The following is a 24,155-nucleotide window of genomic DNA, read 5'->3' as shown; positions in this document are numbered from 1 at the left end:
CAGCAAGTTCAAAGGGGATTTGGAAGAGTCATTGATGCCTCACCCATAAGAAATAGTAAAAGAAGCAAGCAGGGCTATACCATGGATGGATTGTAGAAAATGACCAGGCTCACCTGGTGTACCTAAATTCTGTGCTCTTGCCAGTTACTACAGCAACTCAGTGGGAAAAAATAGTCACAGAATATGCGAGGATCATTGAGTCCAACCCCAGGAGCCACACTATGTGCCTGAGAGTGTCATCCAAATGCTTCTTGGAATCTTGTCAGGCTTGGTGCTGTGACCACTTCCCTGGGGCCACTGTTCCAGCACCCAACCACCCTCTGGGTGAAGAATTTTTTTCTAATATCCGACCTAAACCTCCCCTGACGCAACTTCAGGCCATTCCTTGGGTCCAGTCACTGGTGACCACAGAGATCAGTGCCTGCCCCTCCTCTTCCCCTCATAAGGAAGTTGTAGACTGCCATGAGGTCTCCCCTCAATCTCCTCTTCTCCAGGCTGAACACACCAAGTGACCTCGGCCCCTCCTCATACAACTTCCCCTCAAGGCCCTTCACCAGCTTTGCTGCCCTCCTTTGGACACTCTCTAATGGTTTAATATCTTTCTTATATTGTGGTGCCCAAAACTGCCACAATATTCAAGGTGAGGCCTGACCAGTGCAGAGCAGAGTGGGACAATCCCCTCCCTCGCACGGGCTGCCCATGCTTTGCCTGATGCCCCCCAGGACACAGTTGGCCCTCCTGGCTGCCAGGGCACTGCTGACTCATATTCAACTGGCCATCAACCAGGACCCCCAGGTCCCTTTCCATGGCACTGCTTTCCAACATCTCATTCCCCAGTCTGTATGAACATCCAAGGTTGCCCCATCCCAGGTGCAGAATCCAGCGCTTCCTCTTGTTGAACTTCATATGGTTGGTGATTACCAAGTCCTCTTATTTGTTGAGGTCTCTCTGCAGGGCCTCTCTGCCTCTGAGGGAGTGAACAGCTCCTCCCAATTTTGTGTCATCTGCAGACTTGCTTAGCATCCCTTCCAGTTCTGTGTCCAAGTCATTTATGAAGATGTTGAAGAACTCAGGGCCTGAGATGGAGCACTGTGGAACCCCACTAGTGACAGGTCAGCAGTCTGATGTTACCCCAGTCACTATTACTCTCTGTGCTTGACTCATGAGCCAATTGCTCACGAGCCAATTGCTCTCGCACCACATGATGTGTTTATCCAGCTGTGGGCTGGATATTTTGTCCAGAAGGATCCTGTGAGAGACAGTATTGAAAACTTTACTTTCCAAAAGATTACATCAGCTGGCTTCCCCTGATCAACTAGGTGGATTATCTTATCATAAAAGGAACGCAGGTTTGATAAGACTATGTTGTCTTTCATGTGTTTTTCAATACCTCCCAGAATAATCTTCTCCATAAATTTATCAGGCACTGAAGTGAGAATGAACTTCTAAGTCTGTCTGTATTTCGAGTGCCCTTACAAAAACTTAGAGAACTTCCCTGCAACGTTGGCATGTTGGCAGAATGCTTTTGCTTTAAAGGTAGTACAGGAAAACTCTAGTTTGCCCTTGGCAAATGCAGTTTGATTGCCAGGGCTGTGCTAGCTATGAAGTGGCTGGGGAGAGCTGCATGATAGGAGCCTGTGGTTCTTTAGTAGTGTCACCTCCTGCTGGCAGCAATTTCAGGCTGTCACAGCTGAAAGAAAGCTTTGCTAAGTGTCTTGCATATGTTCAGAAACACTGTAGCAACAGAAGTGGTGTTGTTCTATAGAAGGCAAATGGCTTATGTAAAAGGAGTGCAGAAATGTCAGTATGTGACTAGTTTGATATTTAGGTGATTTCCTCATGTCGAAATAACAGAGAGAACATGACAATGTTCTAGTCATAAGCACTGATATAGCAAGTACAAATGTTTTATCTTGCAGAGTTATTGATCCTGCCCTAACCTTCAAAGTCTAAAAGCTGAATTTCTGTTTAGGCTGTGTAACATTGATTTAGATGTTGGTTTTATCACACGCAAGGTGCTTCCTAATTAACAAAACCAGTAATGTGCCCTTGGGAACAATGACTCCTTTGTCCATCAAACTAAATATGATGTCTGTGCTTCCTCTCTGGCGCTGCCACTGAACAGTGTCCAGTGTCCACTGATATCCAGTGTCCCATCAGTTAATGGAGTTGCAAGAGAGTAGGAGCAGTGTGAGCGTAAAGAATACTGGAAAACACTGAGAGTAAAGTGAGAATGTTAGGAGGCTGATGCTCCTATTTCTACAGAGAGAAGGTTAGTATGCCAAAAAACTTCTCTGTTCCTGTTACATTACTTGGATTACTAAATGACTACCACTGTCTTTAGACAGACAGCTAGGTAGGGCATGCTCTTCAGCATCTCAAAATGGGGATGGGCCCTTGCAAATGAGGCCCTTGGGATCAGCCACCTCTTCTCAAAGCAGTTTGGAAAGGCATATAGTGACTTGCTGCAGGACACGGGGTGTCTGCATACAGTGAAACAAGTTTTGTCAGGTGAAGGAGGATGGGCTCAAGGGTCATCAGGGCCAAGGCGTGTTGTGGGGGGAAATATAGTATCTAGCGACTCACGCATGGCAGTTAAGCGTGCCTCCTTGCTTTTCCCTCCCCATAGTTGGTCCTTGCATTTCCTTCTAGGAAACATAATCCGGCTTTAGTCTGGCGCAGAGGTTCTTGCAAAGTACTGCCTCGTCTCAGCACAGCTGCTCTGCTCGTGGCTGCCTGCTCAGCGGGGCTGGATGCATACCTTACCACAACCTGGTAAGGGCAGGCAGCCCGGCGGAGACCTGAGCTTTGACTGCTGCACCAGGACTTCATCTGCGTGAGGATCCGAAAGGGCGCATCCGCGTCAGGCACGAGAGAGAGTGCTTCAGCGTCAATGCCGCCGTGTGCCAGCCCCGCCGTGTCATTTCTCACGCTGGCGGGGACGAGCAGTGCTCCACAGCCCACGTTGCTGCTGACAGCTGACTCCGAGGCAGGGAACACCCGGTCAGGACACCCACCCCGCCACCGCTCCCCAGCTGTCCAGTCCCGTCCTGTCCCGCCCCGCCCCGCCCGTCGTCTCGCGATACTTCTTCCTCCGCCGAGCGGCCGGCGCGCGCCGGAAGGGAGGAGAGACGCGTGCGCGCGCGGGGGATGTCGGCCACGTGCGCCGCGTCCCGGAAAGCGCCGCCGCCGCTGTCCCGGGGCGAGGGGGATCCGCCGGCCAAAGTGATGCGCAGGGGGCTGCGGAGAGGCCACGAGGAGGAGCGGGAGCAGCTGCCGTGGCCGGGAGAGAGCGCGTGCGGCCGGGGCGCGGAGCCCGAGGGGGAGCAGGCGGCCCCGCTCAGGGACGAGCGGCGGAGGCGGCGGCCGCTGGAGCCGAGGGCGCTGGCGGCGGCGGCGGCCAGGGAGGAGGAGGAGGAACGTCTGGAGCGGGAGCATTTCCGGAGGATCATCAACGCCTTCCGATATTACGGGTAACGGAGACCTGGTCCCTGTGCGTGATGCCTGCAGGGTGGCCCTGCGCTCGCTGACCGGCCCCCGAAGGGTTCCGGGCTGTCCCGCAGCTCCCGGAGCAGGGCGCTCCCCCGTGCGGTCTGCGCTCCATGGCGAGCACTGTGCCGGTGGCGGGGCACAGCAGCCCGAGCCGGGAAGGGGCTTCTGCGCCACTTACCTTCCTGGATACGCTCAAGGTCGCTTTGGTACTTGTCAGTCCGGAAGCATAAAAGAAAGCACCAAACCTGAAGAGGGTGTGAAAGATTTCTTAGGAGATAAAATACTCTAAGATACTGTAAAGTCTTCAAAACAATAGTAGTTCGTGCTGGCAAAGAAATGCAAATGGTGTCTCAATTATTGGGGAAATTCGTGAAAGACATTTGAGTTTGCCCGAGAGATAAGGGCTAATGGCTACCATTTTTAATAACATCTGTTGAGTTAGAAGAGGGCTTACTGGCCCCATAGAAATTAGATAAATCTAACTTTATGATTGAATCCATTGAATAGAAGAGGAAACAAGTTACTAAGATGGCGGTGGTGGAGACTGGCTGAAAAAGTCCAGTCTTCTTCAGTATTTTGATAAACTGTTTCCTGTTTTTAGGTTTGGGAAGCAGATTTGGGATGTAGCAACACTGTATATCTCTGTACTTCAGTGGACCAAGCCACATCATGTGACTCATTACTGTGTTTTGAACCCTTCTTGTCACAAGCGTAATTTTTACATGATAGTGAGATTCTTGATAGGAGTGGGTAATATTTATGTAACTTCTCCTGTTTGAGGTTTTCCTGTCTTCGGTTTTATTTGTTTTCCAGGATTAGTGTTTGAGCGGGGAGGTTGGTCTAGATGATACTTCAGTGTGTCTTCCCGAGTGAATTCTCTAATTCATTCTGGATGTATCAAAGACTTAGTTAAAAATATCTGATACTAGTGGCTATTAATGCAGTTCCCAACTGTAATGTACTCATGTCAGTGATGTAATTTTATCCTCAGGCCTTACAAGCTGGGAACATCATTCTCAACCTCATGCTGAACTGTGGCTCTAGGTTGCTTTTGAATGCTTGTTTTAGTAAATACATAAGAAAAAGATGTGACCTAAATTTTCAATACAGAAGTTCAATTAAATTACCTCTGTCTCAAAGAAATAACTCTGAATGTAGGTGAAATTACATATCTCAGTAGTTTAAAATAATTGGAATTTTTATTTACATACAGATGTTTATTAATTGGGAACGTCTGTATGAATAAGGCAATAACACACTTTCAGATAAGTCCAGATCTTGTTCTTCTCGTCTTGAGAGAAACAGACTTAACTTCATTATTTATAGTTCTGATTTCAGTGAATTATTAATTTTGCTAGATGTTTGCAATTAGCATGAAAGGGTGGAGAATTAGGTTCAAAGATATTTTTTTTTGGATCAAACCTTTCAAGAAGATGATGTTAAGTTAAGCTTATGTGCTCTATATTGAGGATCAATTTATTTTTCTATTGTTTCTTCTCTGTTTCTTAATGTAATTTTAAACCAGTGTAGCTATTGTAGTGAACAAGCCCTTCTCAGAAACATGTGCATGAAATATTAACTGGTCAAATTTCAAGACTGAGGTTGCAACTAAAATTGCAGCAATTGCACCGTACTCTCACTGATGGTTAGTTTTCAACTTTGTACAGCTTTATGCTGACACAAGAGTTTGGGAAACTGCAGTATGACTTGACCAGCCTAAATGATTTGGTGGACAAAAGGGGCAGTGTCTCTTGTCCTGGCTTTATGACTGTGCTCAGCAACTAGACTTCTGTCAGTTTAGACAGAAGTCACATCTAGAAAACTCTAGCAAAAGCTTAGAAGATTCACCTTTTTTGTGAAACTTTTATCTTGGAGAAGTGGAGGAAGTATTTTTAGCTTGTATCAGTTCCATGATCAAATTCACAGTACTAATACTTAGGGTAATATGCTGTTAAAAGGGGGTAGATTAGTATCTTAGTGTGGCTGCCAGAACTCTGGCATGGTCTAGCTATGACTTTTGCATTTCTTTCAGAAGCAGTTGATCTTGAGGATCCCAATTCGCACTCCACGTCATTTTTTCTGTAGCCAAAGTTTACCACTGCATCCAGCTCTTAATTCAATTTAATTGGATTTGGGAAACAATCTTGGAGATGGTTGTTTGTTAAATTTTGTAGATCCATGGATTAAGGTAGTCATCACCTGCTCTGGAAATAAGTGGCTAATGCTGAAACTTAAGTCCTCTTAAGCAGGAACGTGTTAAAAAGAGTGATATTGTAGAACTAGATCTTTAAAAAATGTTTGCCTAAAAAATTCTTGAGAACTTGTTCTCCTGTAAAGAATTAAAAAGTCTGATCACTTTCTGTGTATAACAAAGTGAATAATTGTCATTGGAATAGGTTACAGTGAATTATTTACATGTAATTTGTGTATTGGTTCTAAATATCTAAAACTTTTGCTTTTTAGAACGAATATGCATGAACGAGTGAACAGAACAGAGAGGCAGTTTAAGTCTCTCCCAGCTAACCAACAGAGTCTTCTTCCTCAATTTCTTCCACACCTTGACAAGATTCGGAAGTGCATTGATCATAATCAAGAGATACTACAGACCATTGTGAATGACTGCGTTCATATGTTTGAAAATAAAGAATATGGAGAAGACGTATGTGAAAGTGGACTTTTTCTTGATCCAAAACTAAAGTCTGTATGCTTTGGGATTTTCTACATTTGTTTTTCACACCTCTAGGCCTCCAACTTTCCTTTTGCCTTTATTTTCTCATTTCTTGTTTCTTGCTTGCTTACACTTTTCTCACTCTTTCACATTTTGTGAAGCTGATGCTTACTAGAGCTGTTTCTTGCTAGTTCTTTTAGTTACACTTAGGAAAACTAACTGTGAATCTGGCAAATGTTTGTAAAAAGATATTTTTCTCTGTGGAGTTCTAGCTTTACTCTGCTTACATTTTAAAGTTCTTTTTCTGTTAACTATGTAGAACAGAAATGATATTGTCTGTCTTACTGTAGGTTATTGTGTGTTGCAGCATTCTGAATTGGTTGCAATTCTAGATGGGCCAAGTATTTTTAATGTTGTTATTGGTGAGCACTTTTTTACTACTTGACCTGCTTTTTTAGTGTGGCGTCTCTGTCAAACAAAATGGCCCTCAGACTTAAAAGACTGACAGAGGTGGACACTGAAGTCCTTTTTGGTATCGGCAGACAAAATTCAGTAATGGACAACTCTAAAGTGAGCTTCTTAGTATTGCTATACCAGTACCTAGAGGGCTCCTCTTTTCAGAGTAACCAGTTCAGCTTCTGCACTAGCTAGGCCCTGGTCCTTTCCTGAATAGGGACTACCAATTTGCTTTGCTATGCCATACCCTATGTTTTTTTTCTGATGTGGAAACTGGTCTCTTGGATGCCAAATGGAGACAGCAAACTCAGTTTGTTTAGGATATTAAGGTGGATTGGAGCTCTGGTCCCAGGAATGAAAGGCAAGTGCTTTGTTAGCTAAAACTCCCAAAAGCTCTTATAGCGTGACATTTTTCTGTTTATAATTTCGGTTTTTTTCCCCCAAGACTCAAAAAACTTTGTACATTTTCCACTAACTTTTTTTTTTTCCCCACGTTAATCAGGGAAGCGGGAAGATAACACCAGCTTCAACATTTGACATGGATAAATTAAAGTCCACATTGAAACAATTTGTGAGAGACTGGAGTGAAGAGGGAAAGTCTGAGAGAGAATCCTGCTACCAACCAATCATTAGTGAAATTGTAAAGAACTTTCCAAAAGAAAGATGGTAATAGTGTCTTAAGACTTATATTTATGTGGAGATAAACTGTTGCACAAATCTAACAAAGTTTGTGTGGAGTAATGAAAAACTTGGTTTCAAAATACAGGAGTTTTTGTGAATGCAGTGGAATTTATTTTTTAATCAGGAGAGTTTTTATTTCTAATACAAAAAACCCATATTAATAAACTTCACGAAGTAATACCAGGTAAATCAGGAATAGCGTTTTGTTGTTCTGCAGCTTGGTGTAACAGAATGTATTTAACCTTTCAAGTAAAAGACTTCAGGAGTGTGTGAAGTTAACTCAGTTGTGGTCAGCAAGGTAAAGTTTGCAGGTTAGCAGATTATCAAAGTGTGTGTGCTGCAGATAAAAGCAAGGACCCTTGTGACAGCAGGAAGTATCACTATTGCCCTTCATGATGGAAGGAAGGAGGAATATACTCTTAAGCTCTAGTGCAGTTGCACTTAGTTGCACTAAGAATTTACTCGGAAAATAGTAAATTCTAGGCCTGGTTTCAAACAGGTGTTACAAGACAATTCTTAAAAAAGCTTTGCTGCATGTATGAGGGTAACTTTGTAACCACATTGGCTTGTTAACACTGTAAAATAGTTGTTGATGCAGGGTTTTTTTGGGTAACTTCAGGTAGAAGTATACTGGTAAAATCTCAAAAGGTAGTAGTGCTATAAGAATTCCATGTTTAATGATTCTGTCAATTAATCAACTCAGTTATCTTAAAGTATATTTTAGGTAAAACTTAACAGTCTTACAGTTAGAATATATGAGAACTTTCTACTCACAAATGTAACGAACCACAACTTAGATTTGATATAGGTGGGTATTACTCTGGGGTTTTTTCTCTCTCAGTAATTGTTAATAATGTACTAGTACAAATTTGGAAAATCTCTTCTACTAGCCATTTTTTAGTTTCATTAGTAAAGACTGTGGTGGCACAACATGGAATGGACGTGGTTGATTTCTATTTTGCTTTGGACTGACTTATGTCAAAATACAAAACGTTTTATCTGAAAGTGAACTTTGCAATGCTTTTAGTGCTAATAGTGCCCTACATAAGATAGAAATGAATTAAATACTGCAGGTTATTTGGTGCATCTCTGATGTGTGGGTCTGTAGAAAAACTCATAGTTAGGTAGCAGTTCACCTTTTTCTCTTGTATGCTAGCCTTTAATGGATTTTGTTTATGAGGGAGATAGCTTATGTCAGATCTTAAAAGATCCATGACTGAGGCTGAAAAATCTTGACTTTTACATTTGTCATCAATGAACTCTATTTCAAAACCTCCAGTATATATTAGGAAGCAACATGTGGTAACAGATTGGGTGAGTCTGAAGTTGGTAGTTTTGTGCTTATTTACTAGGAGTTCTGGTGGTGGTCAAACAGAACTAACGTGACAGAGCATGTGTCCCTATTATGGTGGCTCTGGAATACCATTTATTTTGTCTCTGCCAAAATCTAATACATCACTGTATAGATCAAGCATCTCTACTACAAGTTTGAGTTTGTCAAACTAAGTGGTGGGTTTTTTTGATTTCTAAAATATGTTTTAAATAAATACGTTATTTAAAAGTTTGATATTCATTATCACTATGGAGCTGTCGTAGCACTTGCGCAAAACCTTTTCTCTGTTCACATATTGTTAGCTACTGTCTAGCTCATTCTTTTTCCTAGTTACCAAAGGCACTCTCCTACTTACCTCTTCAAGAAGTGTTTTGACAATATTCTCAGGCACATGGTGGGATTTTTGGGGTGTCCTGTGCAGGGCCAGGAGTTGGACTTGATGATCCTGATGGGTCCTTTCCAACTCGGCATATTCTCTGATTTTATGATTTTGAAGCATAGCGGGTTTTTCAGTTTGAAGTTATGGACAGGGCCTGAACTGACCATAGTGGAGTTATTCTGTCTCTTGTTTATAGTGGGAGAGGACTAACTGTGGACACCAATGTATGAAAACAGGTTGTAGATGAACCTCAGAGTTCAGCTTTGCATTTCTTTAGAGTTCTCTTTTGTGCTGAAGTCTCCTGAGATGATGAAAGTGCTAGACAAAAAGTGCGTTGGTGGCACTGGGTGATGAAAACAAATTTTCTAGATGTATTTTGCATTAAAAATGATAAAGAAATAAATATTTTAAATTTAAAACTGTCAGTGCAAGTCACCTTTTACTTTGTAAAAGAAATTGTAATATACATAAAATTTGTAATACTCAATGGAATGGTACATGCAGTTTCTAGTTAACATAATTTGTTAACGTTATTGATTCCTTGCATTGGAATCACGTGAAAAAGAAGTTTAAATTTTTGAAACTATTAAAGTATATTTCGCTCCATGCACACACATGTTGTAGTATGCTCTTTGCAAGATTGACCTGTATGGGTGCAGTTGGTATGTAAAGAACAGGAAAAGCAGCGAAGTATTGTATGTGCTTGCTTTTCTGGGAAGTAGAAGAAATACAAGCAACGGTTGAAAGTAGCTGTAAATTACAACAGTGTGAAGAGGTGCTGCTGTTATCCTGTGTTTCAGTCTAGTCTTCTGATAAGACTGTCATCTAAAAATAACATACATGGCCAGAGCTATTCCTACCTCTTATTCCTCTTCAGAAATAATTCATTCTTTCTTAGCAGAATCTGTTAGTAGGATCCATCAAGTGTTTTTAAGTGAAATCCCATGAGATCAGGTCTTCCCGAAGAACTGATAGATTTCCTGCATTATTCATGCTGGAATTTAATTGTGTTTCTGCTCAGAGGTGCTCTGTAGTATTTAAATTTCTTGTATTTCTTCAATCTGAATGAGCCATGATCACTACTTTCTGAAGGAAAAAATAGTAAAACGTAGATACATTTTTATTTCTTGGTAGAATGTGTTTGTTAAAGCATTTTTGCAGGGAAGCATTTAAGTTGAAAATTAAATAAGCATACTGATACATTTTTTTCTGATTCCCCTTTTTTCTGTTGTCTTTGTTTCCTTTCACTTCTACTGTTGTTACCCTTCCTGTTTAAGTGAAAGGATGTAAAGATCATCAGCTTCTTTTCCAAAAGAAATCTAAGAAATAGTTAACCTTTTTGTTAATTATCATTCCATGGCCAAGAACAGTATACTTAGGTATTTTTTCCATTGTTTGCTTCTCATTAATGTGGCCTCTGGAATCAACTATAATTTGAAATTTATCTTTGTTATCCTGTCCAGCAATCAATTGCATTTTCCAAGGTGCTGGCAGAACAGCCCAGAAGAGATCACCAGAGCTTAGTTTCCTTTTTATATGAAAAACAGCTTATTGGTCCTGAGCTTGGTTATACTTCTTGAATGTGCTCAGTCACATTTATAGTAGAGTTGAAATTTCTGCTTTATTTGAATTTTATTTAACTTTATAGAATATACATCTGTCCTTGGAGGTTTTTGTACTTAGCTTAAGCTTCCCTTTAAACATTGGACTTAAGAGCAAACTATCGTCAGTGTTACTACAGTCCACTGAGTGCTTTGCATATCTTTACATGAAAGTATGTAAAACTCAGCTGCCAAGTTTGAGAAAAATTTGTCTTCAAATTATTGTGCTGTTTAGTGTTTGTCTTTAAAAAGTCTCTGAAAATATGATTTAAGTAAAATAATGAAAATCCTATGCTGAGAATTGGATTTAAATATACAGACATTGTAAACACCAGGAAAGGATTCCCACAGTGTGGTTTTATTTTGATATTTCCACTGATGAGAAGCCCACCTCTGTATGGGATGTGTATTTATCACTTCTGTTCATTACATAAATTGAACTACAGTGTTTAGTTTATGAAAATGAGTTTCATGTTTCATGAGATACACTAATTTTCATTTTGCTGAGCATGTCTACCACTTTAGCACCATTATTTTTGGTTACAGCACAATATGCATGAAATAAGCCTCTGTTTTAATCATGTTTAATGTTTCCTGTTAAAAAAAGCACACCTTTAAAAAAGTTAAAATCTTCCTTAAAAGCTGAAAATATATCACACTGCAAAATGCGGTACAAAAATGTCATGACAGATTTTGGTTGTTTCTGATATTTCTCCACTATCTTTTTTTAAGAGATTTTTGCAGTTTCAGTAGTTGAGCCAAACAGAACCATGCAGCCCTCTTGCCTGCTTTCCCTGCTCTTTGGCTAGCCTCCTCTCCCTGCCAAGTTAATAGGCTAATGTTTCTACTCTACTGGACCACAGTTATTTAGTGGATATTTGTTGATTACCCATTTATGTTCCTAACTGCTGCTAGATGTGTCGTAGAAATCCTGCTGCTGCTGACTGGATCAAGGCTAGTTTTCACTGTGGATAACTTTGGGTTATTATATTATTGCAGGTTTTGATTTTTTTTTTTAATTGTCTTAGCTACTGCTGCAATCACATATCCACCAAAAGAAAGTGTGTTTTTTCTAATCTGTTAAAGGACTGTGGCTGTTAAAAAAGCAGTTTCTGTGCAATTAAAGATTTTTAGCTATTGTCATGATTTAAAATTCAACGTACATAGTGCATTGGGGTGCTTCCACTACCACAGCTTTCATACCTTAATTTTTTCTAAATTCATTAATAGGTTGTCACAAACAATTCTTTTTAAGTCTTGAAAAGAAGAAGGTGTTTGACCATTTTTTCTGAAAACAGGACACTGTCAGCAGTCACTACTTGTTATGCAGTCAGTTTGCCACATACCTAATTTCTCTGACTATAAATTAAAAAAAAAATGCTCTTGAACCGTTTTGGAAGGCTAGTTCAATGTTAGTGGACTGAGATTTGGTTATATTGTATTTATTAGCTGTACTCTGTAGGCTGAAATGAAGTTGATGGCCAGGGCCAGTGTCTGGCAACTGATGTAAAGAGTATAGGTAGAAATTACATTGCTAACAAATTTCCAGACAGGCCTTAATCCCTTAATAAAGGTACAAATGAAAATATAGTTAAGACTGCACCAGAAAAATACAATAGAAAACTACTTACTAAGAGAGAATTTGGAAAATTAGTTTAGAAATACGAAAACTTTATATTGTGAATGAAAAGATACAAGACAATTACAAGCAATTTAAAATCAACTCGACTGTTAGAGGCTTTATCTTGTTTTAGGATGCATAAAGGTGCAGATTTCAAAATATGAATACACCTGCATTATTAGGTTGTTTCAAGAAAAGTCTTTTTTCTAATCAATGTATCATGATCTTAAAAGTGGCTTAAGGCTTTTCAACCCATTCATTGTAGAAGTGTCCACTTGGATGTGCTAAAATCTGTGTAGAGCTAGTCTAAATTTTTCATGAATAAAGTGAAATTGTAAGGAAATGAAGAAATAGATGAGGTTAGAAATACATTTAGAATAACAGTGTATCACTATGAATAGGAAAAACTTTAGATTGAGGCTTTTCTAGCTTCTTCCGGAAAGTGCATTTTCTTCTTCCTTCTTCTTCTGGTTCCATATTTTCAAAAGTATTGTCTTGAGCATGTAGTTTTCTCCTGAATTAATTTTTTTTTTTCAGTAGGACTGTCTTCTGGTTTCTCTTGTAGACTAGAGGTAGTGAGAACCATTGCTTCACGGGAGTGCTCTTAAGTAATAACAAAGTCTTGATTTCCTACTTCTTTTTAATCAGAAAAAGAGCCTGCACATATAATGGGAATGAAATGAAAGTCAGGAATGATTTTTCCATTTCAGAGGCGTCATCACTAATTACGTGATTAGGTCAAAACCCAAAAGACACTGTTAAATCTTCTTTGTTACACTGTGTGCCCTTTAGAAAAGAATAATACTTTCTGTTGATTTTGGGTAATAGTGTTCAGAAATGTACAGCTTTTCAGAATTTACATAACTCTCCTTCAGTGATCTTTGTGCTTATGCAGCATGCTAACTCTTTTGAACCCTTCTTGGAATGCTGAATTTTTAAGCTGTCAAAGGCTTTGCATTTTGCTGTCTGTGCTTGGATCTTCTGATTGTGGCCTCCTCTTCCATTTAGTTGCATATAAATTGATAGACATGTTTTGTCTTTGCACGTGACATGCAAACCAGAGAGTAGTATGAGTGTTCGTGCTTTTTTTTGGTATATGAAATCATAAAGTCTTGTTCATGGCTGGAAACTGAAAAAATATTTCTTTTTAGATTAAGTATCTTTTCAGTTTGGCATGGGAGGGGGTTTTGTTGTATGAGTGGAGATTTCATTGCACTGTGGTGGAAGTCTGATGGTTACAGTAATCTGTATTGCCTTTTCTGCCTCAAAGAGGAGCAAATATTGAGATTCTTAGTTCTCCTATTCGTTAGTTGCTGCACTTGGAAGATGGGAGAGATTTTTCTAGGTATTTCAGTAAACACACTGCTGGATGTCTTCTGGTTGTCTTCAACTTGATGCCTAGTTAGGGTTAAAGGGTTGGAGAGCCAATTTAGGAAGTATGTCACTTAGATACTTCAGGGAAACCCACAGTTGCTGAGATGGTGACCAAGGTTTTTACATTCTGAATTGCTCATCAGATTATGGAGGTTTCATGTTTCTCATTTCTCCTGTCAAAATACTTGTTTATTTTTCATGCAAAGTAACAAAAATGTATCTAGAATACTTGCTGATTATCAGTGGGACTTGGAAAAATACACGGTTCATATGATAATGTTCTTCTATTCACTTAAGAGATTTTTGGCTTGATAACTGTAAAAGTTTTAAGGAAAAATATCATTCACTAATTATGCTCTGTATTCTGAATGAGGGTTGTATATGTTCTTTTAAGTAGTTTCTGTGTGTTGTTTTGACTGTACAATTAACCAATCTGATCAGAACTGGCTCAGTTTCCATTTAAAAATAAAGTCATACAGGAAGTATAATATCTAAGTATATGGGGGGAAAATGTTTGAGTGGACCTCTAAGTTGTGTTAAGAGGTATCAGATAAAGATTTAACTATTATTTTTGTTCTGTTGCAGGGATTTCTCCAAAGTTAATATCCTGGTACCTGGTGCTGGGCTAGGTAGATTGGCGTGGGAAATAGCTATGCTCGGTTATGCTTGCCAAGGAAATGAATGGAGCCTCTTTATGCTCTTTTCTTCTAACTTTGTACTCAACAGGTATATAGCTTACATTTTACTTGCTGATTAAAACCTAGAGAGGGAAAGTCATAAATGAGAAAAGTCTGAATATGTAAATCTCACAAGAACAGATTTGTAAGTCCTAATACAGGACACACATAACCACTGTTTACAATGTTTTAATGAAAAAAAAAAAGAAGTCATAGGGATAAATGGGGAAGGAGGGATTGTGTCTGAGTCATTAAAATGATAGGAAACATGGGGTTTAAGTTATGAGATGTAGAATCTCTAGATTGTACCACAGATTTTCTGCAAAATTTTGATTAGGTTTTGTGATTTATTTCACGTGGTTCTGTAAAATGCGCAGCTCTCTTACTGGTGTCAAATACGGGCTCTTAAATATGTTCGTGGTATGTAGTGCTGGTGATTATTAACAGAGGAAAGCTGCTAAAAGAAAGTATTACATTCCATACTAAGAAAGAGGGTAGGAAGACTACAGGTGGGCAAATATGAAAGTGGTCTGGGGGATGTTTTGTTTTTTTGGTGGAGTTGGTGCCAAGTTCAGAGAGACAATTTGCCAGTCATTCATCAGTCTCTAAGTGTACACCTTTGCTGAAAACACCTAAACTATTGGTTTGTATTCTGTATTACCATAAAACATAAAGATCTGTTTGTAGACTGATTGTCCACAGTGCACCGTGATGATCTTACATCTCTTACAGCTTACTGTTCAAAAACAGCAAGAGGAAAACACTGTTTATGATGGCTGCTGCCTCTGCGTGTAACAGGTCAATGTGTTGGAAACAGATATTTACTGGAGGTTCATTTGTTCTTTTTTCCTACATTATTCTCAAATGAATCATCTGCTGGTGAAATTGTATATTACAGTTGATCTGACTGATGCCTTGCAGCTATTGAAAGGAAGCCACATTCCTCTTGTGCTTTGGAACTTTTGAAATTATTCAAAGCAGCATAAAAGTATTCATTTCCCATCTTTGGTAGCACTGATCAACTGTCACAGAGGTTAACTTCATCCCTACCATCCCTACTTCATCCCTACCATCCTGCCTGATGGCAGGCTTCCTTAAATAATGAGTCTTTGGCCTATATGTGGAATTGTCCTGAAGATTCACGCTTAGCTAACAGTGGTAATCATTTGTAGCATCTAGTGCTCATGTAGTGTTTCCTGTTTATACAGGATATTTAGCAAAGAGGTGTATATGCATTAAACTTGCTAACAGTATGTGATTTTAGACAGCAAAATTGAGTGTTATGTAACTGCTGTAATCTTCATCACTTCTGGGCAAATTATCAGTTACATCTCCTTGAAAGAGAATACTGCTAGCCTGACTATGAACTGCAGTCAATTCAGTTCAAATCCAAGCATTTTCCTTTCCGCCAGATCTATTTGGGGGCTTGGTGTGTCTTTTATGAAGGTCTTAGGGACTTGGAGAATCTTTCAGTTTAGTCTTAAGTGGCTGTTCGCAGTTAGCCTTCTGAAATGGACATCTTTGATTTCCTGAAACTGGAAGAAACAGCACTCATCAATATGAGCTGAAAATAGTAGTTAAGGAAGAGTGGTAAAAACCAAGGATTTAGTGACTTAGTTTTTAACTATAGTCTCAATTTAATTTCTTTTTTCAGTTGATGAAAGCATGAGGATTTTGCTAACACGTGCTTAACAGTTTGGATATACCTTCTTTCTCTGACCATAGTTCTTTTTTAGGAGGACAAAGTACTGTTTTGAGTGTCAATTGCTACAGTAGGTTCCTAGATGTACAGTGACTTAATATTTCTGTACACAAAGTGATATCTGCTGATTTTCACATATTTAAAAAAAAAATCTTAATTTTCTTAGATGGTGAACTTTTGTTACAGTGGATAGAGGTGCATGGTATGATATGTAGAGTATGTGTCAAGGCATAACTGTGGTCACTGTAAGTATTTGAAATTATTTAGAGTGTGTTATTCTGTTGAGGAAGCACTAATTTGAGAATAAAGTGATCCTGGAGTACTTAAGCTACAGTGGCTCCAAAGCTGCTTCAGTTCTTTTATGGGAAATTCTACTTTTCCTTGTACGTGTAAGGTTTTTATGTGGTGTATTTTTCTAGTGTTTACTTGAGTTCTGGACATAATGACAGATGTCAGAGGTGATCACCAGTGGTACAGACACACTTCATTTCTTAAAGTTTTGGAAGAGGAAAAACTGAAAAGCATAATCTGTTCTTCTGCATCTGCCGGGCAGCCTAAAGCCACAGGACACTTTACTTCCCTGTGAGATCTGACAGGAGGGGAAACAACAGTGGTATCTGTGTGGATGAGACAGGAGCAGCTGGTTGCTGACGTGCTGTTTTCTAGAGCACAGGGTCAATAGCCTTGGTGTCACTCGCTTTGAGAAAGTTCCATTCGAGTAATATAAAATCACTTTGTACACAAGTTAAAATAGAGTTAGTTTAAAAAACTTTAATTAACACCAGTAGAATTCATGCTAGTAATTGATTAATCTGTACATTCTGGAAAGAATTTAATTTTAGAGAAATCTTGACATTTGGAGAAGGCTTGTTTGTTGCATGTCCATGAATGCCTTAGGATCAAAACAGTTAAATTACTCTTGATCTATAAACCAGTGGTCAGAAGTGAGATTTGACCTATCAGTTTTTTCCAGAACTGAACAGTAAATGCCCTGCCCCTATGGAAAATAAAGAAGTGTGCCACAACTGAATCTGTTAGAGTTTTATAATATAACATATGTGACACGTGTTTTTTTGGAATGATGGAATTGCAAAGGACTGGAGTACTTAGTTTTGAAGTACAGATTGCTGAAGCTGGAAATGGTGGTTTTCAAGCTTGTATATGAAAAGGGGTTGGTCTTTTCTATTAAATTAGCAGTTTCCTTTGGAATTGTTTCAGTATACTGCTGCTCAAATAAAAGTTAGTTTTGTATTATTTTTTAGGTGATAAAAAGAAATATAAATATGACATGAAGAAGGTAAAAAACGTTATTTCAAAGACCATCACAGATGTATTCTAACCACCAACCAAAAGAATGCACTTTCTATAACCCAGTAGATTGCTTGCAGTTTATGGAGCATTCCATGATATGTATTTTATGGGACAGCTGTATCCTCTGTTGTCTCTGAAAGAAAATGTTTTCACTTTTTAGTTACAAACTGATTTTACAAGACCATGGGAAAAGCTTCTTATTATACTTAAATGCTTTATTTTATCACTTTTTAAAAGAAGAGTTGATTTAGTTAGTCATGTCAACCCAGAAATTTTATTCTACAAAGACATGTTTACTTAGTGTAATTGCAGTGATCCAGATGTTACAAACTTAAAATGACTTCTAGTGTGCTTTGCAAAATAGCATTTATTTATTTTTTGAAATTTTAAAGCATCCTTTCCGTTAGCATCTGGAAAATGCTTTTAATCTACTGTGTCTCAGAACCTTCTATGATTATGGTTCAGAAAAGACTGAAAAGTCTAGAATGGGAACAAACATTTCCAATAAAATTAATGGAACCAATGTTACTCCTTTTTTTTTTTTTAAATAGGAAGATAAATTATCCAGAAAATAGTTGCTTTATAGAATATAGTAAATCATAAATTTCATTATTCTTACAAAATAAACTTATGTATTTTCTTTTCAGCAGAGAAATGAGTTAGAGAAAATTATAAAAAGTTGGAAAAGAGAATTTTAAAACTGGGTGGTTATTTTGCGATAATTTGTGTGTCAGAGTAAAATTAATTTTTTGATCAGTTCATAATGATGGGCAATCTGAAGTGTTGTGAATTAGATTAAGTCCTTTAGCAAATGTGTAGCTTTTACAAGAACTTTGACGCTTATATTTCTAAGAGGTAAGCAGTTAGTTGAAACTGAATTTTGCTGATTTTCATATTTTGCAGATGCTCTGAAATTAACTCATGTAAGCTTTATCCCTGGATTCATCAGTTTAGCAATAACAGAAGATCTGCTGATCAGATACGACCAATTTATTTCCCAGATGTTGATCCTCACAGCCTTCCTTCTGGTTCAAACTTCTCTATGACCGCAGGGGATTTTCAAGAAATTTATTCTGAGTGCAGTGAGTAAATGCAAACCTCTAGGCTATCCATGTATCTTCAGAGTATTTGGGATAGTTAATGATTAGAGAGAGAATGGAACTGTGTCTACAAACACTGAGGAAAACTGTAGAAAAACTGTAGTACAACTAGCTACTAACTGTAGCAAGATTTTCTTATTCAGAATATTTCTCCAGCTGTATAATAAAGTGCAAATCAATAGGTCTATTTCTTATTCCAAATCAGCTTTTCTTTTCTTCTTAGTTATAAAAAGAATACGGATGCCTCCTTGTCTAACAGATCTTGCAGGACCCTTCCTTACAGTTACTTAATTTTCTGAAGAGTCTGTCTTTACCATTACAACATCTGATACTGGCATAAATCCTCAAGACTTTTTTTTATTTTATTTACAGAACTTAAAATTTTTGCAATTTCAAGAATGCAATTTTAGAGAAAAACAGGGAGACTCATGCATTAAAAGGTAGATTTTGAAAGTTCCCGCTTGTTAAATTGACCAGTAAAAAACAGCTGGGGAAATATTCAGATACCGAATAAAATGTTTTAAAGCTAAGTGATTTGTGAACATAGACTTGTATTCTAAATACTAACTAGGTAGCCTAAAATCACTGGGTATTTTTGCAGTTATATTTTTAACAGTTGTCATATGAAGTTCATAGGACAGATGAGTAATAGCACACTTGAGGCTTCATTTATATAAAATGTTACAACATTTACATTTTACAGTATACATGTCATTTTATGTGTATGACCAATTTTATGAAGTGTATACATAACTATATGTAATGTTTCAGAGTGTGTGTGTACATATACACACTATACAGGTCAAATGAACCCAAACATAACAATTTTTAATATAAACCAAAATATTTTATTTACTTGTAAACAAAATTAGGAGCCTTCGGATGTTGTTAGTTGAAAGTAATTCTGAGTATGTGAACAAATGCCAGGGTTAAATGATGAACTTTCACAGGGTAAAAGTATTCAAACTAATCTCTGTATACTTTGCTCTTTTTATGCAGATACGTGGGACTGCGTAGCAACTTGCTTTTTCATAGATACAGCACATAATGTTATTGATTACATTGATACTATATGGAAAATACTAAAACCTGGAGGAATATGGATAAATGTAGGCAAGTGTGACCAGCCTCTCTTTTTGACTTATTTTTGATCAAATAATAGGCATCTAATACTTGAAAGTGTGTGTGGATGAGTGTGTCTGTGCAGAAAACTGTACAGCTAGAAAAATACAGGGCTTGGAAATTATCTCAGAAATGTTCAAAATATGTTCAGATGTTTGCTAGTTACAATCAAGTCAACACCATGTGATTTTCGAATAGGCAAGTAAATCTTCCTAGTGGTAGGTTTAACATTTGGGCATCAAACATTTGTTATTTGACAAATGTAGTGTTCTAATATTCTTTTTTGCTACTTTTCTAAGACAGTAAAACTTATTCTATGTGTAAATACACTCTTGCTTTTTTTTTTTAATGTCTAGTTGGTACTGTGCTTCTAAGCAGACATTTTGGCAATGAGATTTATGTATGCCTTGGATCAAAACAAAAGAGATTTAACTGAAGTCTTCCATGGTGAAGGAATGTCAGACAAAACTCAGGCATTAAATATTTTTCATAGTATAAACTGGTCAGTCACTGGGCAGTCAGTCACTATCCCAGTCCTGGCCAGTCACAGAGTGCAGGCAGAGCTCCTGAGTTTTAGAGAGAGAGGTAATGCTGGGCTGAAGAAATTTTAAGATACAGAAAACAATCTGTTGGGGAATGTGACGCAGCTGAAGTAATTTGTTTTAGTTTTGCACTGATTCTGAAATTCATTATAAAAATCGTACTTGAGTGATAGAAATGCATTCTTTTGTCAGTATTTATAGAATCATAGAGTGATTTGGGTTGGAAGGGACATCAAAGATCATCTAGTTTCAACCTCCCTGCTGTGGGCAGGGAACCTTCCACATTTTTGAATATGAGTCTGGATATAAGCATTTGTTGTACTTTCAGTATGTGCTCTTCATTTTGAAAACATTTTTGTCTTTTTGATAGCCATTTCTATTGTATCTTTGTACTCTAGGTCCTCTCCTTTACCATTTTGAAAACTTGGGAAATGAACTTTCTATAGAATTAAGCTATGAGGATATAAAAAATGTTATTCTACAATATGGATTCCATATAGAGGTAAGAACGTGGTGCAGTTTGCAATGAGTAGTAGTGGTATAAACCAAGCAAACTGCTTTGATAAACCACCATAAATTTAGTTCAACATAATGGTATTTATTAATAACATCTAGGAGTATGTGTTACAAATTATCTGCTTTTCTCATTTTTGAGAGGTGTACAGATGGGCCTTGAAATCTAATATAGCAATTTCTTGTATAGTTTCTGTAGAGAAGCTGTCTTGAAAACTGCTGCTTTGTTTTTAGGTGGAGAAAGAATCTGTACTGTCAACTTACACTGTGAATGAACTCTCCATGATGAAATACTACTATGAATGCGTGTTGTTTGTGGTGAGAAAACCAGAACAGTAGTGGTGTGAATAGGTTAATGAGAAAAAAAACTGTTGACTTGAAAGCTGGAAATGAGGGTAAAGTGGTCTGGGTGATGTATGAACACAACCTCACATAGTGGTGCCTTCTTATTCCTAAGAGGATATAGATAGTGTCTATTTTCTTAATATCTCTATTGCTGTTCGGACATACACTATGCCATGCATATTTGTAATATACTTGTGAAGGTGAAGGATGTAATGTTCACATACACTGTCATTGTGCTTTGGAGTGCATTAGAAATAAAAGCAAAAATGTTTTCTTGAGAACAAAATTAAATGTTTGCCATAAGTAGGCTAATTCTCTGCATATGCTGCCTAATATTTCATAGATTTATAGTGATTTTTTTCTATTATCTGATATTAGGAATGCATGGAGGTGCTTACTGTATTATCTGTGTCATGTTTAGAGAAGTATTTTTAAATGTATACTTAAATTATGAAGTCTGAAATGGTTGGAAAGTGGTAAAATTATTCTTGACAGATAAAAAAACCATCAAAACTGGTAGAGCATTTTCTGTGGAACTGAAATGAAGTAGATTATTGTATAAATGCTAATCTTTGACTGTACCACTGTTAACAGTGGGCAATTTGAAATACTATGTGAAAGCAGAATACTGAGTGAAGAAAAAGCAATGTGTGAGAAGCAGTATGATAACCTCAGTTGAGGAATACTACCAATTTTGATTGAGCTTTGTGTTGAAACTGAAATGTGTTAGATGCTTTGCCATCTTGTAATACATTGATTTTGAGTCATCTGACTGCTTAAGCTAAAACTTCCAAAGTTGATAAGCATAGCTGAGTTATCCATGCCACGTGTAGGTAGTACAACATAAAAACATCTTTCGGGGCAGTGAAGTTATGAGAAATAAAATACATTTTTTTTATTACAAAACAAAATTATAGGCACATCGTGAAGTTGTAAGGTATCCAGTTCCAAACTGGACTGGGTACCAGGGTTCTTTTGCGGCCGGGATAAGGGAAATATAAAGTTCGTAAAAATTAAAATATTTCTGGGCCATTTGGCAAATTTTGAATAGAGGGGTTTCTTTTTTTGTCTTTGGGGTAAGAACAAGGGAAGATCCATCATTTTTGACAGAGGATGCCTCGCAGCCAATGGGAAAGAAGGGAAAGCCCATTTTTGGAGAAAAGGAAGCCTTTTTAGGTAAAAATTAATATATTAAACTTATCTGAAAAAAGATGGGATTTTGTAAAACTATAAAATACATGACATTTAAACCCAAGGGGTCTTTTCTCCCTGGGACCTTGGTGTGAGATGAGACCGGCTCATGCTGAATAAACCTTTCCTTGATGATACAGTTCCTTTGTTTCATAGGTAATTGAATCTTTCTAAATTAAATAACGAGAGGTTTCTCACAAAGTTACATGTAAATATGTCCTATAACCTAATCACCTCTGCATGAGTCAGGATATGCAGGATAACTTCAGACACTTTATCCTTCTGACTTCTTGGCTTGTTCCTTATACTAATGTGGTTTTTTCCTAGCAGATGTGGCTTAGGTGAATATTTAATGTACAAGTCATGATACTATACAAGAGGTTTAATCTCCTTTCACTTGGAAGTTATGATGTACATGAGAACAACATTAATTAATAATCACTATTCTGAGTGGCGGTGTCATGTTAAGTATTTTGTTTTCTTAATATATTAATTACCTTAAGTATCATTTTCACGCATTTTCAAAATGATCTTTAAAATATAAAAGCCTTATGAGGGCTCAAGTTTTTTTCATATTTGACCTTAATGACACTGGTCAATATCTTGTTTAGTTCTCATTATTTTTAGTCCTGTCTTTCATGGTGGTGTCCTAATCACCTCCCTTTAATAGATTTGTTACGGCTTTTGGATTTTTCCAATTAAGGCCAGAATTTTGTGCCTTTATTCCTAAATTGAAAATCTGCAAGGAAGAAAAACACCAACTTTTTTTTTATAGTTTGAACACCACATAAGAAAGCACACATCTGTATATCTTACAGTACTTTGCCCCTTTCCATTCAGAATCCTTATTGAAATAGAAGTTTCTGGTCAACAGCAGTTTTTAAGTATACCATGGCTTAAAAAAGTCTTATTTGAACTATTCTTTCTAAAAGTTGCACCACCATGACTCAGTTCCACAAATGAGCTATCAAAGGTCTACCCTGCTCCAAGAGAGATGTGTTTCAAGAAGAAACAATGCTATTGCAACATAAAATTAAAAATAAAAACCCTTGCACACTTAAAAATAAAAAAGCCACTTGCTTTAATTTCTGTATTGTACCATTTACTTTAATTTTTGAGGGAATTTATGATTCTTTGGTTTAAATCTGCTTTTTTTCTACCAGAATATGATTAGCATTTTACTTAATTTTCACGCTCCTTGGAATCAGACATAGCTTAAGTGAATGTAAATTGTGCTATTACTGAGTAGTATATCTATCTGTAATGTTACCCAATTTCTGCCTCCTATCCCGCCTGTAACTTGGAATGTGGTGTTCCTGCTTTTCACGAATAGGCAATGGGACTCTTTCTTTCTGGTTGAATGTTATTATCCTTTGTTCTGGTAGTTTTGTTCCTTGCCACCCCATGTTGTCACAGTTGCCATTTTTATGTATTTTCTGAAAATGTTTTTATTTGCTTACATCAGGTATAATATGGTTGTGTGCTTTTATTTCTGATCTAGAAAATGCCGTCTTCCCCGCACAATATTCTTTTAAATCGCAACTGTCACATTAAGAGTTGGAAGTAAAATAATCTTGTGAATGAGCTGTGTTAGTAGTGTTTTACCTACCTATTTATGAGTTCCTAGAATTCACCACTTGTACTGTTATGAGGGTCGTTGTGTATTATAGAATGTGATCACTGTTCTATTCGGTTGTATACGTGGGGGAGAATGTTCAAGGTGTTCATCAGATGAGATTGTTTAGTTTAGGTCGTTATTAAACTGTACATAGTAACAGATGTAAAATAAAATGCTGCATAACCTTAAGTGTAAAGCTTCTTTATATGGAGTTTGACAAATGTAAAATGGCCTGAGTTTTTTTGTTCCTTTATTTGTTTGGGTTTTTTACGTGATACCTTCTGAAATCGGTTGCGAAGATAAGGATGAAAAGTTTCACGTCTCTGCGTCCACTTCCCGCTATTTTACAGTGTGTGTAATGGACCTGGGGCTTTTTGGATATTAAAGCTTGGGGCATGCCTTGATCTCGCTCGTGTTTGACTCTGCTTT

The 24,155-nt window shown here is 37.7% G+C and overlaps 1 protein-coding gene across 4 annotated transcripts; it reads left to right on the top strand.

Annotated features, from left to right (window-relative positions):
• Window positions 1-3,123: 3,123 nt before the first annotated feature.
• CARNMT1 (carnosine N-methyltransferase 1) lies at window positions 3,124-24,130 on the top strand. 4 transcript variants are annotated; one of them, XR_007904790.1, is made up of 8 exons: window positions 3,124-3,473; window positions 5,956-6,151; window positions 7,119-7,282; window positions 14,191-14,331; window positions 18,199-18,377; window positions 19,395-19,504; window positions 20,458-20,561; window positions 20,807-20,998. XR_007904790.1 is itself a non-coding variant. In XM_051789440.1 (8 exons), exons 1-8 carry the CDS (start codon window positions 3,151-3,153, stop codon window positions 20,909-20,911), a joined length of 1,326 nt encoding a protein of 441 aa, XP_051645400.1. In that variant the 5' UTR covers window positions 3,125-3,150; the 3' UTR covers window positions 20,912-24,130. The 4 variants fall into 4 exon arrangements, 3 of the variants coding, with proteins under 3 accessions (XP_051645400.1, XP_051645402.1, XP_051645401.1); XM_051789440.1 differs by having other exon boundaries at window positions 3,125-3,473; window positions 19,395-19,508; window positions 20,807-24,130; XM_051789442.1 differs by lacking the exon at window positions 3,124-3,473 and adding an exon at window positions 3,486-3,689 and having other exon boundaries at window positions 19,395-19,508; window positions 20,807-24,130.
• Window positions 24,131-24,155: the final 25 nt, after the last annotated feature.

This window comes from Manacus candei, unplaced genomic scaffold, assembly GCF_025592945.1.
Source record: "Manacus candei isolate 608988 ecotype Guabito, Panama unplaced genomic scaffold, ASM2559294v1 h1tg000027l, whole genome shotgun sequence".
NCBI classification, from domain to species: domain Eukaryota; kingdom Metazoa; phylum Chordata; class Aves; order Passeriformes; family Pipridae; genus Manacus; species Manacus candei.
The sequence above is the reverse complement of the archived record's forward strand: the minus strand, read 5'-3'. Positions and strand labels throughout refer to the sequence as shown.